Below are 20,519 nucleotides of genomic sequence, written 5' to 3'. Positions count from 1 at the left end.
CTCCTTTCCTAGCGTGGGCGGGACAGCGGGAAGCCCGCCGAAGCGTACAGGGTCACTGCAACCCTCCAACCCTCAATGCTCTCCCCCTATCCACACTGAGGTGACATGCGCTGCTTCATCGTGGCTGCAGGAACTGAAGTTGGGATAGTCCCAACCCACCACCCCTCCTAGTGGACACTTATGTTGTGTTTTCTGAAGTCTGTTGCATATCTCTGTCTGAGGTGTTTTTTTTGCAGAGCAAAGCTGCCCTCCTGGAGGGAGGGTAACTTTCAAGTGCCTTTTTTCCCCCTCCACCTGAACCAATCCTCATGTAACCCCTCTTATCTCTATTAAGGTAGCACGACTCAGGGTTGCGAATGACCACAGTCACCAATTCTTGTCATGTGTCTTGCCCATGTATGTCTGATCTCTGAATTGTGTATACTGAAACTCTAATTTCCCTCTGGGATTAATAAAGTATCTTTGATTTGATCTGATTTGAAAACCCGGTGCATTTAACATAACACTGCATTTTTAAAAAAAATGGATTGAAATATAACATGTTGGGTGAGTTGGATTCCGACTATCGGTATGGTTCCCTCCCCTCAATCTCTGATCGCTGCGGCTCCTGTCTGCTGCGTGAGCTGCCGGCTTGTGGAGCTCTCGGGAGACCTCTGTGTTCCACCCGGTTTTACCCAGCAGTCAGCCCGGTGCATCTGTGACTCCGAAGCTCCGGTGTTGTGCACAGTTAACTCCGGTTGTAGCTAGGTAGCTACCTCCATTAGCTTAGTTCCCAACTCCGCGTTAGCTTTGGGTTAGCTTGTAGCTACATCGCTTCAGTTCGACGGGTGTCGCCTTACAGCCCCACCTCTTTTCCCTTTTTTGGAATTGTCTGGGTTTGACGGAACCTGTGACAAGGTCAAAATGGCGGTGGTGGCCACCTCCCATTTTGGCACAAAAACTTATAATTGGAGCCTGTGGAAACGAATTGTCCAGTATATATGTCGATGGTGCAGAAAAACCGTATAGAGACCCAATATGTGTGTTTGATTAATATTTTGATGTATCAAAGCTTTATGGAAGCCTGAAGGTCACCTTTACATACATAAGATGTGCAGCCCTGGCAAGTGATTCTCATAGTGAAGGTGACCAATCAGACCTTTTGAGAATTTGTTGTCAAGAAATGTTGCAACAAAGAAATAATCAACCAAACGTGTTGTGCAAATTAAATTTTCCATGCACAAAAACTCTATGGACAGAATAAAGTTTCTAATGCTAATCTATAGTCTGGTCATCAGGGGTATAAATTATAAAAGGGTAGAAAAAAACACAAACATCCAGTTTTCTGTGCTCTATTTAATTTATAATGTCAGCATACAGTTTAAGGATGCTTTTGAGCCATTGTTCTCCACAGATTCAGCTACAGACAAATCAACCATTTATACTACATATAAGATTTACTCAGAAGCAAAACTATTCCTCTGTCATTATCACTCCAATTTCACGGTTTCACCTTTAATTTATCTCAGAAGTTTGGTTTCCAAGTAGATTCAGATTCTCAAAGAAGTTCTGCAGCTTTCATATTATAAATCAGCTGAGCTAGTTTTCAATAAGGGCAGTTCCTCCTCCTCATCATCGTCATCACCCTCATCGTCACCATCATAACCACCAACATCATCATCATTATCACCACCATCATCATCATCATCATCATCATTACCATCACCCTCATCATCACCACAATCATCATCATCATCATCATCATCGTCATTACCATCATCACCATCACCACCATCATCACCACCAACATCATCATTATCATCATTACATCACCCTCATCATCACCACCACCACCATCATCACCATCACCACCATCATTACCATCATCACCATCATCATTACCATCATCATCATCATCACCACCACCACCACCACCATTACCATCATCATCATCATCACCACCACCACCACCAACATCATCATCATCATTACCATCATTACCATTGTCATCACCACCATAAATATCATCATCATTACCATCATCATCATCACCATCATCATTACCACCATCATCAACATCATTACCATCATCATCATTATCATTACCATCATCACCATCTTCACAATCATCTTCACCATCATCATGACCATTGTGGTCCTCGTGGCTTTAATCCATTAGTAATCTGTATTCTCATTAAGGCAGACATGAATGTAACTTCACTGACGAGCCACAACATCAGTTTTCCACAAAAAACCAGTTCAGGTGGAAGAAACACAAAATTACTTCAGCAGCACTTTTTACATCACAGCTCAGTAATAGAATGATGAAATAATGACGTTTTTAATAGATTTTAATATCTTTTTTTTCAGGGGTGAAATATTTATATCCTCCATTTTAGATCAATAAGACCTTATCGACAATAAGAGATGCATTGCTTTTGAAGTTTTAGCAGTTTTACATCTTATAAAAAAGTTGTTAAATAACTCTAAATAATAAAACACACTGAAATTCAACTGACTAAATTATAGTGAGTTCAGTGAAAGAAGCTGGTGTCCTCTGCATGCTCCCAGGAGGACATGTTTATGTCATAATCACATCAAACTGTCTAGGTGGATTTTTACACACCAACACTTCAGCACAGGTGTTATAGTTAAAAAGTCAAATGCAGAAGAACAACAACATTCTTTGAACTTTGGCTTTTTTATCTAGAGACACAAAGTCCAGTTTGATGATCCCAGAGCTGCTCATAACATTTCTGATAACTAACGTCTCCTGCCTCACTGCTGCTTCTTATTACCCAGCTGGAAGGTAAAATGAATCTAAGATAATAAAGTTACACAATAAAAATAAATCATTTCACCACATTTCCAACATTAGGGTATTATTCTGAAACAGGTGATGAAACTAAAGGTACAAAAAAAACTAACTGGAGATTAAAAATGTGTCGGGATTAGGGATTACTGCATGGCACTAAAAATCAGACACAAACATGATGAATAACTTCAGGGGTGTTGGTTTGGTTTAACGCTTCAGCTTCTGTTAAACGAGGCTTCATCCACGCAGCAGCTTGACTTACTTTGACCAAATGAATGTATTAATGCGCTCAAATCTGACCGACACCCCTGAGGTTAACGCCGTTTTAAGAGAAGGAACTAGTAGATATGTTTCTATGTGAACAGAATGCGCTTCAACGCGGTGAGCTGTTGCTCTGGAGAACAAGCTGCATGGATCATGACAACAGAAGGAAGGTCCATCTATGTACAGGTCTGGTTCGGCTGTTTCTGGCACCGGGATTATAATCTGGAACGGCGAGTCAGGAGGACATGAGATGAATTAAACTAATAAAATAAAGAAGAATGTGAACAAGAAGATGAATGCGAAACAGACAAATAAACACATTTTCTATAAGATGAGAAAAAAATAAAGGTGAAGTAAAAGAGACGAGAAAAAAAGAAAAGATAAGAGACGGTGAGGGAGGAATGATGGTGACTAAAGAGGAGACACAAGCAAGATGGAGGAGACAGAAGAGAGGAGATCCTCTGGTTCCTCCTAGTGACGAAGAGCTTTCAGGATGGCGTTCACCTCTTCAGCAACCGTCGTCAACGCAAATTCAAACTGATCCTGCAACATAAAGGAAAACAGAGTCAGGCGTACTGAAAGAGCTGGAAAAGATTAAGACTTGTGGGTTGAAAGGAGCTGCTCCTCTCCTTAATCTGGATTGAACAAAACCTTAAGGTGACAAATATCGACCATTTTATCTCAGCGTTTCTGTGTTATTATTTAGATTTAAGGATCTGACTGAATTATGACCTCATCGCGTAGAAAATCAATGTTTTTATTTTAGGCTGTTTGCTAAAAGCTCCAGGGGTTTCCAGATGAGTGAACACTCAGGACTCAGGTGTGAGTGCTACCTTGGTCTGGACCATTCCTGGCCTCTGGTCCCGCAGGTGCTCCAGCGACGCAGCGATATCAATCTCTTTGGCACCTGACAAAAAAAAAAAAAAAAAAAAAAAAAGTAGAAATAGAAAAATGATTGAAAGAAGCAACAAGAAACTGTCAGAACTGATGATTTTACCAGTTTTTGTTTTTGTTTGGAACAGAAAAATCATCTTCAGAAACATGCTCTGTGTAAGGATTTAATTTACATCTATTTAATGAACCATAAGACATTAGATTCCATAGAAAATAGGAAATAAATCTTATGGAGCTTTGGGTACTTTTAACCAGAAGATTGGAACTTTTTATTGCAGGGATTATGTAACACTTCGTATTAACTGAGAGACAAGAGAAGAGAGAGTCACCTTTAAAACGTTTAAGAAGATTTATTTCTAAACAATTTTAAACAAGACTAACTCTAAATTCTAAGTGAATGAATGGATATTGGTGTGAATGAGACGTGAGATGAATGGTGTATGTGTGAGTGATGTTGTAATCAGAACTCTCGTATCCGGAGAAGCAAGTCTGAATGATGTTGTGATGTTTTGCTCTTAAGCTATGATCGTAGTTTCATAAACACATGAGACGCTATATTGTCGCTCCACACATACCCTTATGAGGAAACCTCTGTACAGATCCAGAATGCCAGGTACCCCAAACCCACCTTTCGGTACCGGAGCCGATGAAACAGCGTCAACAGTACGACAGACTAGTCTTTGGATTGTCTCCAGGTAAAAAGCGACAGTTGGTTGACAGTGTCAGATGGACCCCCTTTGGGTCTGTGAGTTCAGCTTTTATTCTGAAAGGAACCGTTGCTTGGTTGGTAAAAATGCAACAGATTTTATCCAGCTTGTTGGCTCTTGGCTTAAAAAGGATGTCCAGGTGGCCGGTCAGATACTTCTCTTAGAATGCGATGAACTGCAGAGAACTGTCATGAACTGAATCATTAACTTGTCCTTAAGAATGCGGTGAACTGAACTTAAGATGGTGTGGAAACTGGTTTTATTAATCTGGATGTTTTGATTTCTGGCCGAATTAAAGTTGGCAGATTTATAAACACCACAGAGACTATGCCACGCTTCAGAAAGGAAGGTTCTGATTGGATGAGTAAAAACAATGTGTCGTCCGTTTACATTATGTGAATTAGAATGTCTAGTGCAGCTAGATTAAAGTCATATTACTTATTAAAACTTACTAATCATAACATTGTCATTTCACAGATTGGTCCACATTATTATTGACTAACACTTTGTTTTATTAGCTTATTAAAATGGAGTTCTTTGATTTATTAAAAAGAAAGAGTCCTTTATCTTCATTCTTCTCTTGAGCTGGAAAGGAAAACAGTTTAGAAGCAAATGCATGAGACCTTGAGGCAATATCTCATGCAGATTAGTTCTTGCTGAGGATGACTTTTAGGTGGAAAACAGTCATTTAATTCCATTACATCTGTGTGTGTGTGTGTGTGTGTGTGTGTGTGTGTGTGTGTGTGTGTGTGTGTGTGTGTGTGTGTGTGTGTGTGAGTGTGTGTGTGTTATGGTAGAATCCCAGCTTTTATGCCAGCTGGACCTTACAGCTGACAGTGTTTTTATGTTGGTCTGCATTATAAAAGATATTTTTGCAGATTTTATCAACCATTCCAAAGCCAGCATGGCTAGCTGCCATGAGAATCTGTGGAAGAGAGGTGGTAAAGAACCGCCTCGCAGTCTGTCAGACATGCTTGAGTTGCTGGAGGTGATTTTAGACGCATCAGGGCAGTGTGCACTGGATACCGACCCAACTGTGTCACCTGTCGTCAACAGCCAATGAGAAAGAGAGGGTGGGCTACAGGAAGTAGCAAGAAGAATAAATAAAACATCCATGGAGTAGGACATCAGCTGGGAGGCTTTTGAAAGCTGTGAACTGTTTGATGATTCTGTGATCGTCATGCAAACCTGTCTGTTAGTGAGGACGCTCAGCCTTTTCTAAATGTGTGGGTCTATTTGTAGAGTAAAACCCTCTAAACGTAATCTGTAGATGTAAAACTTCAGCTGGTGCCTTTAAGTGCGACTTCAGCTTTCAGAAGAATGGCTTTTAGTGAGTAAATGTCACGGATGTTGAGCTAAAGTTTTATGTGCTAAACTCTGCAACTGCATCAATAATTTCGCTCAACTTTCCAGAAAAAGCCACAAACTCACCTAAGATAGTGACTTTAATCACAGTTTTGCAGCAGATGTTTTAAGTGAGGACAAATGGGAGGTGCGATGCTCTGAACGCACTCAGAGGGCAGAGACAAAAGTGCATCAAAGTGATATTTCTGGCAATACATCTTTTTAATAAAGCTGTTAATGTAGTTTTCTTTTAGTGAATGTTTTAGACTGAACTATTATTTCCTGGCAGAGAAATGAAGTGCATGCTGCTTTTGAAACACATTCAAATCACCTTCTAATGTCAAAGGAGCGTAATTACTGGTGCGCAGGCATCACAAAGGAAGACGACGGAGAGGAAAGACAAAAGATTAGTCAGGCAGGCAGCAGAAGAATGGATGTTAAGAGCGAAGGTAGACAAGTCGATGAGAAGTGAAATGCTCAAAGACGTGGGAGCAACAATTAAAATTACAGAGAAGAAGAAAAACATTTCATTTGTTTCCTGCCTGTTTCTCATCCTCACCTCCTTCGCTACCCAAATTCTAAAGAGACAAAAAGAGCAAAAATTACTTTTTTCTGTTTGGCGACACATAATGAGGCTTTCTCTTGCCTGCTTGGAGAGGAGCATAAATGGTGGAAGAACACTTCATTCCCACAGCTTCTCCTTTCTATTTCACAAGTTTTCAGAGCAACACAATAGAGTCCATTCTAGCAGGAACACACACTCGCTGGTTTACTTCTTTTTAGGAGGAAAGAACTCAACAAACGAAGGGCTATTGTGTTCTTTCTGATAAATCTCAAAATGGATAGTGTCTAAGACAGAGAAATAAAGCTTTCCTGTTGATAAAACTGCTTTGAAGGCATGGAAGCCTGAAAAAGGAGAGAATAGTTTAGAAACCTCTGGCTCATTTATGTTTCTGTAAGCCCCTAAGAAATCGGGGATGAGATGCTTTAGGAAGGAACTTGCAGCTGAGAGGTGGACATGCTGGACCTGATAAGTGCAGGATTAGATAAAAGACCTTGAAAAACTATTAAGATGTGTGTGTGTGTGTGTGTGTGTGTGTGTGTGTGTGTGTGTGTGTGTGTGTGTGTGTGTGTGTGTGTGTGTGTGTGTGTGTGTGTGTGTGTGTGTGTAAGTGATGGGGTAAGAGTTTGGGAAAGAATAATGGGCAAGCTTTTCTACAAGAGATCCATAGAAACCCCACCTCAACCCTTGATAATTCCTAAGCTAATTTACAATCCTTCAGTTTGAGTGTGTGTGTGTGTGTGTGTGTGGGGGGGGGGGGGGGGGGGGGGGCACACGCAAAAATTAACACACAGATTAAAACCTTCAAACCTGGCATCTGCCTTTAGTCTGGTTTGGTTTTATTTATTCAGCAGCTGAAGCAGCAGAATGGTAGCCTGGCAAGCCAGACTAGATTAAAGTGTTAGTCTGGCAGTGCTCCTTTGATGGCTCTCAGTCGTACGGCAGGTTCTACCGTTGTCTTTCAAATGATCGCCGCACGCTACTGGACAATGAGCAACGTGACGTACTCACTGCAACGGATGTTGGTAAACGAGGCAGGTAAAAATACATCATTTTTTTCTAAATAAAGGACTTAAATACATCAATCTGCTCCTGATTCTAGTCCAAATTGTCCTAAATTGATGTAAAAGCTGTTTCAAATGATATGTCCACTCTGTTGCATCATCCCGCCCACCAGAGGAATAGAGGATCCTGATTAGCCCACAAAGTGGATAGAGCACCATGATTGGTCCACAAAGCAGATTGAAACCCCTATAGAGAACTCTGAGTGGCCAGCCAGAACGCTGCTAGGGGCTGCGGAGGTTCCAACGGAGCGTTCCTAAACCAAACTTTGCAAAGCAAGAATTATTTTTTTTTAACTTTTTATTTTGAGTTTGACATTGTACAACGTGCTTTAACAACCCTGACATTGAGCAGGACAATCACAAAAGCACAAATAAATAAATAAAAGAAACAACCAAAATTCTATAAAGAATAAAAGTACAATAATTTAATTTCATCGCCAAGATTATGTTTTTTCCCCTTCTTTTCTTCCCTTTTCCTTCCCTTCTCTTTCCCTCCCCTTCCCTATCTTTCCTTCTTTGGTTTTAGTGTTTTAACCAGCCAGAGGTTTATGAACACTCTTCAGATCCAATAAAATAACTTTAACACAGAAAGCTTTCAGACTCCTCAAATAAAGATTGTTCCGTTTCCACATAGTCAGTTGAAAGCAATAATTTGAGGTGGAATCCCAAATTCTCTCACTGAATCTCATCCTAAAGAACCCAAAAAGAAGAGATTATTTTATTAATAAAGAGATTAAATCTTTGTGTTTATTCCAGTTTGTTGCACGAACATCTGACCCGAGTGTACTGGGGCGCCGTTTCAGATTTGCTCACAAGGTTTCCAACATCACAGGAGTGACTAAACCACCATGGGTGTGAAACGCTTTTTGACGATTCTTTTTATTATTTTGAGCAGAAATATTCCTGAATGCGGACACAGCAGGTTTCTCCTCCACACACACACAAAGTGTCCGGAAGCCCCTCCCCTTTCTTCCAACAGCTCCCCCGAGGCTCCGCCCATCGGTTCCAGATTCTCGGGTTCTGTGATCACAGTGTGACAGCCTGGGAAACGGTCACTGATGCTGAACTGAACCTTTGATGTGGAATTAAAGACCCAGGAGCTCGTTCTGCTGCAGGCGTGGCCCCGCCGCAGGACGCAGTGAAACAAAAAGATATTCGCTGCTTTTGCTGCACAGAACAAAAGTCTGAGATCTAGATGAACTGAAATGTGACCCATTCCTTCTTTCCTTACTTTGATTTTCATGAAGAAACTGGAATTTTTGACTCTGTGTTGGAAATGGATACCAGGAGATCGTTTTCTGACTGTTGCTGGACTCGTTTCCATGGTTACCAGAGGATTTGCGCCTTTGCCGAAATGCCGACAGTACAGGCTTCCATGAGGATATCTGTTATAATGATGGAGGTGCAACAAAAAGATGTTTATCAGGGAAAAACAGAATATTTGATCATCTCAGCATGAATGGTCAGCTGTAAATTATTGTCAGTCTGTGCGACAAATAATTTACCAAGTTAGTTATGAGTAGAGCTGCTGCTCCTCCTCATCAGAAACAGTCAGGGAAGGTGGTTGGGGTGGTTCCTCCAAAGCCTTTCCCACTGGGAAAACAAGCTCTAGGAGTTTTATTTCCTGTCTGGCCCTGCAGGGAGCTGTCGTCACGACCAAACCTGAGATTTTAAAAGCGCCGTGACGTTCACGTGTACCTGGCCACTACAAGCCCCAAACGGGTTAACTTTAAACATTAGTATAGAAATATTCCCCAGAAGTCACTACAAGTCTGAATTTTAGGGCACGCTTTATGATGTGTAATATTTCCCTTTTAATGTGACTGGTGTGTATGTGTGTACCTGCAGCCACAAACCATTGGGAACAACAACCCTGGACCAGTCACACTTTTACACATCTTGATCTTTTTTCACGTAGAGATTTTGGGACAATGTAATTTCAGCTCATGTCAAATATTTCTACACACAAATTTTAGGAAGTGTTACACGAAAGCTGTGTCTTTCTTCTCTATTGTGGTCCCTTCCATACTGGCACCATCCTTAACCATTTCCATCATTTGTTCATCACCATGTTTTTATTCTAACAGCCCTGCTGTCATGTCTTTCTTTGGACTTGATTGAGTTTAACTGGGTTTTGTCGGTGTTACATGAGAATCCGAGGCAGCGTTATGACACTAAAGTGCCAACGGAGGTAATGAACCAGACACTCATTAGCAGTAATTAAACCAAAACCCACTAAACAGAAGCAGTTCTGTAAAAAGCAGCTTCAGAGGCAGCAGGTGGAACCGGGTGTGTTAATGGAAAAGGTCACGACTCGATCCAACTCGTCACTCTAATCATCTAATTAAACATCATTAAAAACACAACCCTGAAAGCCTTTCTCTCCCTATAGAGACAGTTCTGAGAGGAAAAATGCATGTTGCCATGGTAACGCTTCCCTAGACAACAGCCACACCCACCTTTAGCCATCCTGTTGAGGACCATGTCGATCAGGATGTAGGTTCCGGTTCTTCCCGCTCCGTCGCTGCAGACACAAAGCGGGATCATTTGAATTTCCTTTCCACTCATTTAGGATTAAAAATGTTCCTTTATCAGTGCATTAATACAACTGGATATTTTCTTTTATCCACTACTTAGCTTCTTCAAGCCTGTAGGAATGACTCATCCTTTCACAAGTAAAGGAGTGGTTATACACAAGAACACTATGTCTGCAAATACATCACCAAGCTGAAACCTTTTATCATAAAACTGCATAAAATCATCGCTTTTTGTGTGTGCCTGAAACAAAACAGAATAGTGTGAAGTATGAGGCTTTTAAAGCACAGTAACAGTTACTTTTAAGAGACGATGTGAAAATGAGCTGCTATGCACCGCTGAAGTCCGTGTAAATGTGGTAAACATGGAAATGTGTTTGAATTTAGATTTTCACAAATCAGTTCCCTTTGCCGGCCTCCTGAGGGTCATTAAGGATGTTCTGGTCCTGATGAGAGAGAGTTTCATCGCAAATCTGATGATGTCACATCCTGGGAATCTGCTTAGGTTCAAACAGAAATACTGGAGAGCTTAAACCAAAGTCTAACCTTGTTTTTATCTTTTATTTGCTGAGGTCTCACCTCTCCGGTACCAACAACAAATCCTCAGGAGGTACTGGGACTGTCTATGGGTGTTTCAGACGCTAAAGACAAGAACATCAGTATTTTTCATTTTGTGGTTTTAGGTAAATATCAGCAAACATATTCATGTCTGCATAAACAAATATGATGTATCCCATTCAGCACCAGCAGGGGTGTGTGTGTGTGTGTGTGTGTGTGTGTGTGTGTGTGTGTGTTTCAGCACTCTGCTGGGTAAATTAGTGGAGGTGTCTGCTACCTTCTCTGGTTTTGCACACACCTTTAGTAACCGAGGTGATCATTAAACAGGAGGAGGTAGAAATGGACTCCAGAGTGATTATTATTACATTTTGGTAAAAACACTCTTCCGTCCTCTCGCTCCTCCCCAGGACTGCTTCAGCTTGTTCTCCATATCCATTAGAGCTACTGGAGCGCCAGCGCTGGGAAAAACATCTGGAAATAAAACTCTACACTCTCTCATCTATACTGCTGCCCCTTCACGTGGTTTGGTTTACTTCAATAACCTGAACTCTGGAGGCACCTGTTAGGTTTTGGCTTCTGATGAATGTCATGTTGCTGCATTAGAGGATGTCCTGACATGAGATGAAGATAGAGCCATTTACCAGGCGACCCTTCAGAAGGAGAGGCTTATTTATTACATTTGAAATTTACTTAGAAAAAGAACAAAAACAGACTTAAAATCTGATATTTTGTCAGCACACGGACATTATCTCTGCTATTTTTTGATTATTTCCAGCATTCATATAAATAAAATCACAGAAAACTTCCAAATGGACGAAGCTCCTTAAAGACAGATTTAATATTCTGGTGCAGACTGACAAAGAAGTAGATTTTCTTCACACTGAAGGAGCCATGAAGACATAATGAATAATAGATCACTTAGTGCAGCAGTGAGCTGACACAGAATATACGTTCTGGAAGTTTTCATTTAAAAAAGTTGGATTTCAAAGCAAAATGCTGTTTCCTTCTCAGGTGGGGAGGACATGCAGATGTGATTGCACATACATACGCAAACACAACAGCTGCAACAGCTCTTACATAAACCTCTAACCAAGCGTCACCCTCCTCCGTGGACAGTTTGTCTTCATCAAATCACCTTTTGGGTATTTAATATCTCATTTCCAGTCTGACAAGAGACGCTTTACATTTTCTGAGTAAAAGATTAAATATTTACAGTGTTTGGCTGCACAAAGTTCACATAAATGAATAAAATAATGACTGGTTTAGTGATCATCGTACGTACCTGCAGTGGACTATGACTGGACACGAGTGACCACGATAGCACTTGTTTACTTTCCTGTAAAAAAACAGAAATAGCAAAATAATTACAAACATCATCACATGATGTCAGAACGCCTGCATCTGGGCTCTTCAGGAAAGATTAATACAAATCAGCTTAAACAATTATACATTTTTATATGATTAATACAACCTAAAGGGGAGACAATTTATGATTGTTGGAATGATATTTTTGCTCTTAAACAATTTCACTCTGACTTGTACTCGATTACAAAATGTAATCTATGTATGTACGTTTAAATCTAGAGGAAAATGTAACATTTGTGCCTGCTTTAGTCATGAAACGTTTGGGAATACATTTGTAATTAAATATTTGATATTGTAATGTCCAGAAATGGTCAGTTTTCACCTACATATTGACCTATATGCCACGGGTCATCAGCAGACATACGTCCCATCCTCTAAGGTGGTTTTTACACTCTATCTTCCTAAAGCCCAGGGGCCTCATTTATCAAGCTTGCTTACGCACAAAACGGGGTCGGAAAATTGCGTGAGCAACTTTCCATGCAAAGTTTGGGATTTATGAAAGAAAACTTAGCGGAAAAATGTGCGCAACTTTTGACATTTTGACTCTATGTCCACAATGATTAATCTTATTTATCTTCCAAGAGACACTAATGCTCTCTGTACAAGAAAAGACAAAAGGCTTAAATTTAAATAAAGATCAAATGTAAGATCTGATGACCTAACCATGGATGGGACTGAGATCAAACTGAGCAGCAGCAGTTTTACAATAAATGCACAAGAGTTTTATTTATCAGCGATAAAGCAGCAACATCACAATCACCAAAGTCAGGAAGTCTTTCCAGCCCCTGAACCGAACAGTCGGAACTGGCTGAGGACAATGACAAGTGATGTTACCATGGAAACAGCCAGCAGAAGATCACCAACAGGCAGGGTGGGAGGTTGAGGGGTGGGGGTGTTAGGAGAAGGAGATACCCCGTAAGAAAGATTCAGGCTTGACGGAGAGCGAGAGATCAGATTAACAGGCGGAGAAATGAAAGACAGGAGGAGATTGTGAGGAAGGAGATGTTTCCATGTTTCTGTAAAAGTGGAAATGCAGACTGCGACCTCTGAATATGTCTATAATTAATCCCTGTTATTAAATGTTTCAGTATTTTTCTGGTGAACCAGATTTCTAACAGTAAAATATGTGTCCAGTTAAAACTTTTACATATTTGCTTTTGACCATCCAAGCGTCCGAATGCAAAATGCCTTACTGCAAAATACCCGAGTGCAAAACACCCAGGTGCAAAACAGCCGAGTGCAAAAGACCCGAGTGCAAAACACCTGACTGCAAAACACCCAGGTGCAAAACAGCCGAGTGCAAAAGACCCGAGTGCAAAATGCCTTATTTCTAAACGCCTGACTGCAAAACACTTGAGTGCAAAACACCTGAGTGTAAAATGCCTGAAAGCAAAACACTCCACTGCAAAACACTCCACTGCAAAACGCCCGAGTGCAAAATGCCTGAGTTCTAAACGCCTGACTGCAAAACACCCGAGTGCAAAACACCCGAGTGCAAAACACCCGAGTGTAAAATGCCTGAAAGCAAAACACTCCACTGCAAAACACTCCACTGCAAAACACTCCACTGCAAAACACTCCACTGCAAAACGCCCGAGTGCAAAATGCCTGAGTTCTAAACGCCTGACTGCAAAACACCCGAGTGCAAAACACCCGAGTGCAAAACACCCGAGTGTAAAATGCCTGAAAGCAAAACACTCCACTGCAAAACGCCCGGGTGCAAAATGCCTGAGTTCTAAACGCCTGACTGCAAAACACCCGAGTGTAAAACACCCGAGTGCAAAACACCCGAGTGCAAAACACCCGAGTGTAAAATGCCTGAAAGCAAAACACTCCACTGCAAAACACTCCACTGCAAAACGCCCGGGTGCAAAATGCCTGAGTTCTAAACGCCTGACTGCAAAACACCCGAGTGTAAAATGCCTGACTGCAAAACACCCGAGTGCAAAACAGCTGAGTGCAAAACGCCCGAGTGCAAAACACCTGAGTGCAAAACGCCTGAGTTCTAAACGCCTGACTGCAAAACACCTGAGTGTAAAATGCCTGACTGCAAAACACCCGAGTGCAAAACAGCTGAGTGCAAAACGCCCGAGTGCAAAATGCCGATCATTAAGCAGAAATACTCAGAAAAAGCCAGAAGAAAAAAGAGCAAAAGCAACATCTGTTTAAATAATTGAATGATTACTCGAGTCCGAAAGTGTCAAAAACAAGGATTTGCATGATCCTGTTCGGCTATTGTTTACTCTGCTCAAGTGACTTTTTTTTTAAAGCAATCTCAGAAAAAGGTCAGAGGTGGCCAATTTCTTTCAGTCTCGTCTAAAAAAGATGAAATTGTGAAAAGCTTCATTTTGGTGTGAACGTGTTCTTAACTCAGCGGGTCAAAAGTCGTCAGATAAGACAGAAACCGACAGAGATGGATGGAACAGGGTGGGGGAGAGGATGACAAAAGCAACCATGGGGGGTGTCAGAGGTAGTCAAGCAAACCAGGAACAAGCAGAAAGGGAGGAGGTCATCTCAGATCACTGAGCACATGGTGGATAGAGACAGGAGGAGGAGGAGTAAAGGAGGGCAGAGGAGGAGGAGGTAAAAGGAGGAGTAAAAGGTTGGGGGGGGGGATGAGGTCCCCTGGTTGTAGAATCACAGTCTCCAATGATCACTTTTGTGACTATGCAACTGAACTCATTTTACTAGCTGCAACATCACAAAAATGACACTGGCAACCGCAAGTTAGCCGGTAAAACAAGAGGGAGAAGCTGAGAGAGGATTTAAGCAGCGCTGCTCGGTCAGTCCAGAGTGAGTAAAGCAGGCTGGCACGAGCATAAAACATGGAGGTAGACTTCAGCCGCCATCCTCATCACATCCAGGTAAAAATAAAACAAACCAGAACAGAACAACAAAAGACAGGCCGGGCTTTTATTGTGAAATAACCGTAGTAATAAAAGTGAAAAATCTCTCCCTGGATGCTTTCTTCATTGTGTTGTGACCCGGCCGCCCTGTGAGTAAAAGCAATATTTCTAATCTGATGGTGTATGGCGACAGCCAGCAGAGCCTTTTTCTCGAAAAACACCTCACACCTGACAGATGTGCAGGAGTACGGTGGCGACACCAGGTCTGTATCAAGACCTGAGCTGGGGTCGACCGCTCCAAGAGGGGCCCGGCGGCTCCAGCTAATAGGTAATACAGTATATCAGTGTGGAAAGGGTCAAAGGGCAAAGGAAAGCAGTACTTATGACAGCAGCAATGATAAAGCACCGCTCAACACATCCAGAATTAAACTTGACTGGCCAGGATGTTTGAGGATGTCGAGTTTTTCTCCTCAGGGTCAAAAAAGCTACCGAAGGAGCTGTTTTCATACCTGATTTCTCCATTATTGATCGTTTACGTTCTGTCAAATTTATAATCAGATTCAAAATCTGTGATAAAGATAAAAGAAACGGGGTTCCTGGAGTTAAAGTTAGTAAAAGACAAAAGTTTCAATTGTAGTGATGCAGATCAAAGTGAAGCGTCTGTCGGGTAAAACTCTTCAGTCAGAGCATAAATGTGTTGATCTGGTTTATTATGGCCTTTTAAGAGCTCCTGAGGGCTTGGTGCTGGAGTGTGTGTGTGTGTGTGTGTGTGTGTGTGGGGGGGGGGGGGGGTAGTTTAAATGCTTTTTGACTGATTTCTATTGATTTTCTAATTAATTAAGAATGAAACACAATATATGGGACTAACCAGCATCTGCACATGTCAAATTAAGAACGATCATGTAGATCGTAGAACACTTTGATATTTGGGTTTCCTCAGATGCACAAACAAACCAACAAATCCAGACAAGCCTGGTCAAAATTTAGCAAATATCCCGAGGAAAGTTGTTCTGGAAATCCTGTTTAAAGAGCAAGTCACCCCAAATCAACTTTTTTTCTGATAAACTAAATAAATGCGTGTCTAATCGTGCTGCAGACACGTGTAGTCAATAGTTTAGCACTTTACTGCATTTTAGTTAAAATTTAAATTTTCTGCCTAAAACTGTCAGTGTCGTGCCGTTGTCAGGTAAAAACTCTGCACTGCATTTGAATTTAAATCTGCTATCGCTATTGGCTAAGAGGTACCTTAGAACGTTAGCTGGTACCATAGGATGTTACAATGTCGTTGTGAGCCTGTGTGTGTGTGTATTTGTTAGCGGCTCCACCCTCTCGGTCTGCTAGGCAACAGCATTTGTTGCATTTTTCAAACAGGAAGTGGAAGTAGAGTAATACTTTGATAAGGGGTGACTTGCTCTTTAAAGAGCAAGTCACTCCAAATCAACATTTTTTTGCTGATAAACTATATAAATGGGTGTCTGATTGTGCTGTAGACAAATGTCGTAAATAATTTGGCACTTTAGTGCATCTTAGTTAAAATGTAAGTATTCTGCCTAAAACTGTCAGTGTTGCGCCGTCGTCAGGTAAAAACTCAGCACTGCATTTGAATTTAAATCTGCCATCGCTATTGGCTAAGAGGTACACTATGATGTTAGATGGTAGATTATGATGTCACTTTGTCGTAAGTGTGTGTATTTGTTAGCGGCTCTGCCCTCTCGTTCTGCTAGGCAACAGCATTTGTTGCACTTTTGTAAACAGGAAGTGGGAGTTGAGTAAGAATCTGGTAGGGGTAACTTGCTCTTTAATGTAAAGGAAAAATGTTCATTGTGTCTCTTTTGCAGGTGCAACTAAAGAATGCAAATAACTTTCATGGCTTTGGGCCCGAGGCCTTTTGCTGCTACACCTGTTTGTCCCCCAATTAGGGGACGCTCGGGCTCAAATGGTTATTAAATCTTGAATTGTATGAATGGCCCTAGATTTCTTGTTTATGCCCCAAAAATGTCAAAGAAAAACCGTCAGAAAATCTGTAAAAGAGATTATTTCAAAATTCAGAGACAGAAGGACACGATGCGTGAAAAGAGGACATCTGTTGTGCTTTTTGTTTTGCACCATAGCTGATTTTATGGGGTTTATTTCAAATCCTTTTGATTGTTAAAGCAAAGTGAACAAATAACCAGTTAAAAGGTTATTTTCTTAGCTAATATGGAACTAAATGGTTTCTGTTATGTGGCTTTAAACGTTTCTGTGAAGCTTCTCGTCTGAAAATGTTGCAGCAGTGGGCATGACAGTCAGGTTTAGAGAGCTTTAGGTAAACATCGAGAACTTTCTTTACCTGCGGAAGTCGAGGAGCGTCCGGCTGGTCTCCGGGACGCTCTGGTTGAGCCAGGTCAGGAAGTGGAACTGAGTCACGGTCCGGGTCTCATTGGTCTGCATGTTCTTCAGGTAGAAGCTACGAACCAGGAAGTCGTCACACCAGATGTGTTCAGACACCAGGTTCACCTGTCAGCAGAGATCAAGCAAGTTGTTAAGCCTGGTGGTCCACTTCTAATCCAGTCCTACACACCACCTGCTGTTAGGACACTTTCAGGTCTGTTGGATATTTTTCCATATTAAAATGTCCTCCAGGAATATAAATATAATATCTATAAACTGACACTTGGAAACCCTTATCAGGATCAAACGTGCTGAAGTTAGTTTGAATCCAAAAGCATTGATTTAAACTTCTCTAGGTGGTTAAGTCATTTTGTGTGTAGGTCTGGTTCCTGTTTACCTCGTAGATGTGGTACAGGTTGGATCCTTCATCCGGCCAGTAATGGTAGCACTGCTTCACCCCGCTCTCGACGAGAGGCGTCAGCATAACGATGACCACGCAGCCATTCTCCCACACCATCTGGAAGCACAGCGCAGCTTCACAACTATTTTATGATAAAGCTGAAGCCTCTCAACACAGCAGATGATTCATGCGGCCCGACGTTCTTCAGGAAAAACTGAAACTTTTGCTGAAATGTTCAGCATTTAGCCAGGTCTCCAGAGAAGGAGTCATATCCTCGGAGTGTCAGAGGGCCTGATGAGGAATGCAATCTCATGTGATGCTGTCAACGCCTTCTGAAACCTGCCAAGAGAGCCCTGATGTGTGTCTTCACTCACCCACTCACTCACTCGGGTATTAGTTCGTAACTAGCTTCATTTTCCTGTGAGCTATCATTGTGGAAGGAGCAGGAGGAGAGTGGAGGTGAGACCTGCTCGCGCTCCTAAACCTTGGTGAGACACGACGAGGAAGTCAGGCATCATGAACAGTAATTAGTGTTGCCGTAAAGGCGGCGCTCCTCCTCGTCTGGGTCGCTGTGCAGCCACAGCTGGCGCTTGCTCGTGTTTTTCCTGATGACAGTTGGAACCTCACAGCTGGGCCGGCCCGGTCCGGCTCAGGAGACCCATTGGGCTCTGATCAGAGGCATTAACGAGGGCCATAAAACAACATCGCACTCACATCACTGGGTTGGATCATCAGAATGGCTGGAGCACCACCACAGCCTGACGGAGATTTAGCTGATGTTAATTGTGGTGAGTGTTGAGTTACTGCCCCTCTCTGCCTCCCCCTCTCCCTCAGCTCCCCGCCGCTCTACTGATTAGTCTCATGGATCTAAAACCGTGACGTGCACTTTTTTGAGGAATGGTGTTAATTTGCTTCGGCTGACAGGGTGAGAACTCTCCTGGAGCCGGATGGACGAGTTCCCTTTATTAAAACCAAAATACTCACTTTACTCAAACTCGTTTTGCTTCTCTGTAAAAGTTGAGTGCACATCTTGTTCGTTTCAGGAAGGAGGAGGTCTGTCGGCAAGACCCACTAAATCAGCTGGACTACAGTGCCACAGGATGCTGGATTAGAGCAGGTGTTGCACCGAATTCTGCGACCCATCACATTTTGTGACCCCAGGGGGCAGTGTTGCGTTTTGTTGCATCTGTACATCCTGAATTGGCATAAAAGAAGAAGATGCTACGTTAAAACCGTAAACTACGTAAGCTTTGAGGAAGTTCTGCGGCGCGGACCATGGTCACACAATATGATAGTGGCTATCACAGAATGTGGCCATCTGCATCTCAGTAATATTGCAGATGTCAGAGGTCAAATGCACTTTTTTATAAACTGCATCATCAGAGAAGTTACCAGAAACAGTTTGTGTGATGTAAAAATCATAATAACTGAAGTTACAGTAAGGTCACACAATATGATAGTGGCTATCACAGAATGTGGCCATCTGTATCTCAGTAATAATGCAGATGTCTTTAATTTTCACTAAAGATAATAACAACAAAAGGCGTTTCATGATGTTTGTGTCATTTTATTTCCCTTTTATCTCCACCAGTACATATGAGTGGCAGTGGAGTGACAGGAAAAAAACCGTAGCAACCAGATAATCTGCAGTGGTTTCTAATAAACTGAGGATGTGGATCACAACAATTCATTTCAATAAATGGAAGTTCTGAAAATTTTACCTGCAGGCCTTGCATGTTGTAAAATCAATGTTTAACTTTAGCAAACATTTCTTGTCAAAGCCCTGGTTATCGCTGCATTTATTGTCCCGTTTGTTTGCAATAAACATTAACAAACGTTCTTTTTAATATCCATGGTCCGCGCCGCAGAACTTCCTCAAAGCTTACGTAGTTTACGGTTTTAACGTAGCATCTTCTTCTTTTATGTCAATTCAGGATGTACAGACGCAACAAAACGCAACACTGCCCCCTGGGGTCACAAAATGTGATGGGTCGCAGAATAAGGTATAACACCTGTTAAGCAAACAGATGGATCTGCAGGCTGCAGCACACTTAGAGGGCTTTCTTTACCTAATCCTAACCCTAACTCATCTGGAATATTCTTAACCCATCCTGCAAGTAAATAGTTTTTAAAGTTTTTTCTATTTTTATTTTTATTTTCTAGCCTTTCACATGCAGCCTGCAGCTCCAGGGCCACATGAGATGGTTGCTCTTAAAGGTGCAGTTCACTCCTTTAATCAATACGTTTGCATCAGTCTCTGGTACGGATGGATACCTTACAAGCTGTACTCAGGGCAAAATTGCCTAGAAACACTTGGATACGCACCAACATGTCTGCTGCAGAGACGGCACGGCAGGATTTGGAGTCTTTTTTTCCAGTTTTTCAGTGACCCACACCTGCAATGAACTCCTGAACCAAGAATTTGAAACACGGCCTTCTACAAAAGCATGGTAAGTTATTCTGAAAAGAGATCTAGGAAATAGAAAAATAAGTATTTGGTTGCTCTGACGAAGGCAGCAGTGAACAAACCCTCATCACTCTGTGTTTAATGAAGAAAAAAAGGTAAATCAGGATGATTTGACCCACTAGGATAATGTTATTTTTATTTTATGATAAAATACAGGTCCTTCTCAGAAAATTAGCATATTGTGATGAAGTTCATTATTTTCTGTGATGCACTGATAAACATTAGACTTTCATATATATTAGAATAATTACACACAACTGAAGTAGTTCAAGCCTTTTATTGTTTCTAATATCGATGATTTTGGCATACAGCTCATGAAAACCCAAAATTCCTATCTAAAAAAATTAGCA

General features: G+C 41.6%; 1 protein-coding gene across 2 annotated transcripts in view; it reads right to left on the bottom strand.

The window, feature by feature from the left end:
- Positions 1-3,321: 3,321 nt before the first annotated feature.
- LOC107383419 (receptor-type tyrosine-protein phosphatase N2) overlaps positions 3,322-20,519 on the bottom strand; it is a 246,856-nt gene continuing 229,658 nt past the window's right edge. For both annotated transcript variants that reach the window (XM_054743475.2, XM_054743480.2), the window contains 6 exons: positions 17,700-17,819; positions 17,262-17,428; positions 12,004-12,057; positions 10,089-10,153; positions 3,892-3,965; positions 3,322-3,601 (listed from right to left, as the gene is read on the bottom strand). In XM_054743475.2, coding sequence (XP_054599450.2) covers positions 3,530-3,601; positions 3,892-3,965; positions 10,089-10,153; positions 12,004-12,057; positions 17,262-17,428; positions 17,700-17,819 — 552 coding nt within the window. In that variant the 3' untranslated portion in view covers positions 3,322-3,529. The remainder of the gene's footprint in view (positions 3,602-3,891; positions 3,966-10,088; positions 10,154-12,003; positions 12,058-17,261; positions 17,429-17,699; positions 17,820-20,519) is intronic.

This window comes from Nothobranchius furzeri, chromosome 11 (genome assembly GCF_043380555.1).
Source record: "Nothobranchius furzeri strain GRZ-AD chromosome 11, NfurGRZ-RIMD1, whole genome shotgun sequence".
NCBI lineage: Eukaryota > Metazoa > Chordata > Actinopteri > Cyprinodontiformes > Nothobranchiidae > Nothobranchius > Nothobranchius furzeri.
The sequence above is the reverse complement of the archived record's forward strand: the minus strand, read 5'-3'. Positions and strand labels throughout refer to the sequence as shown.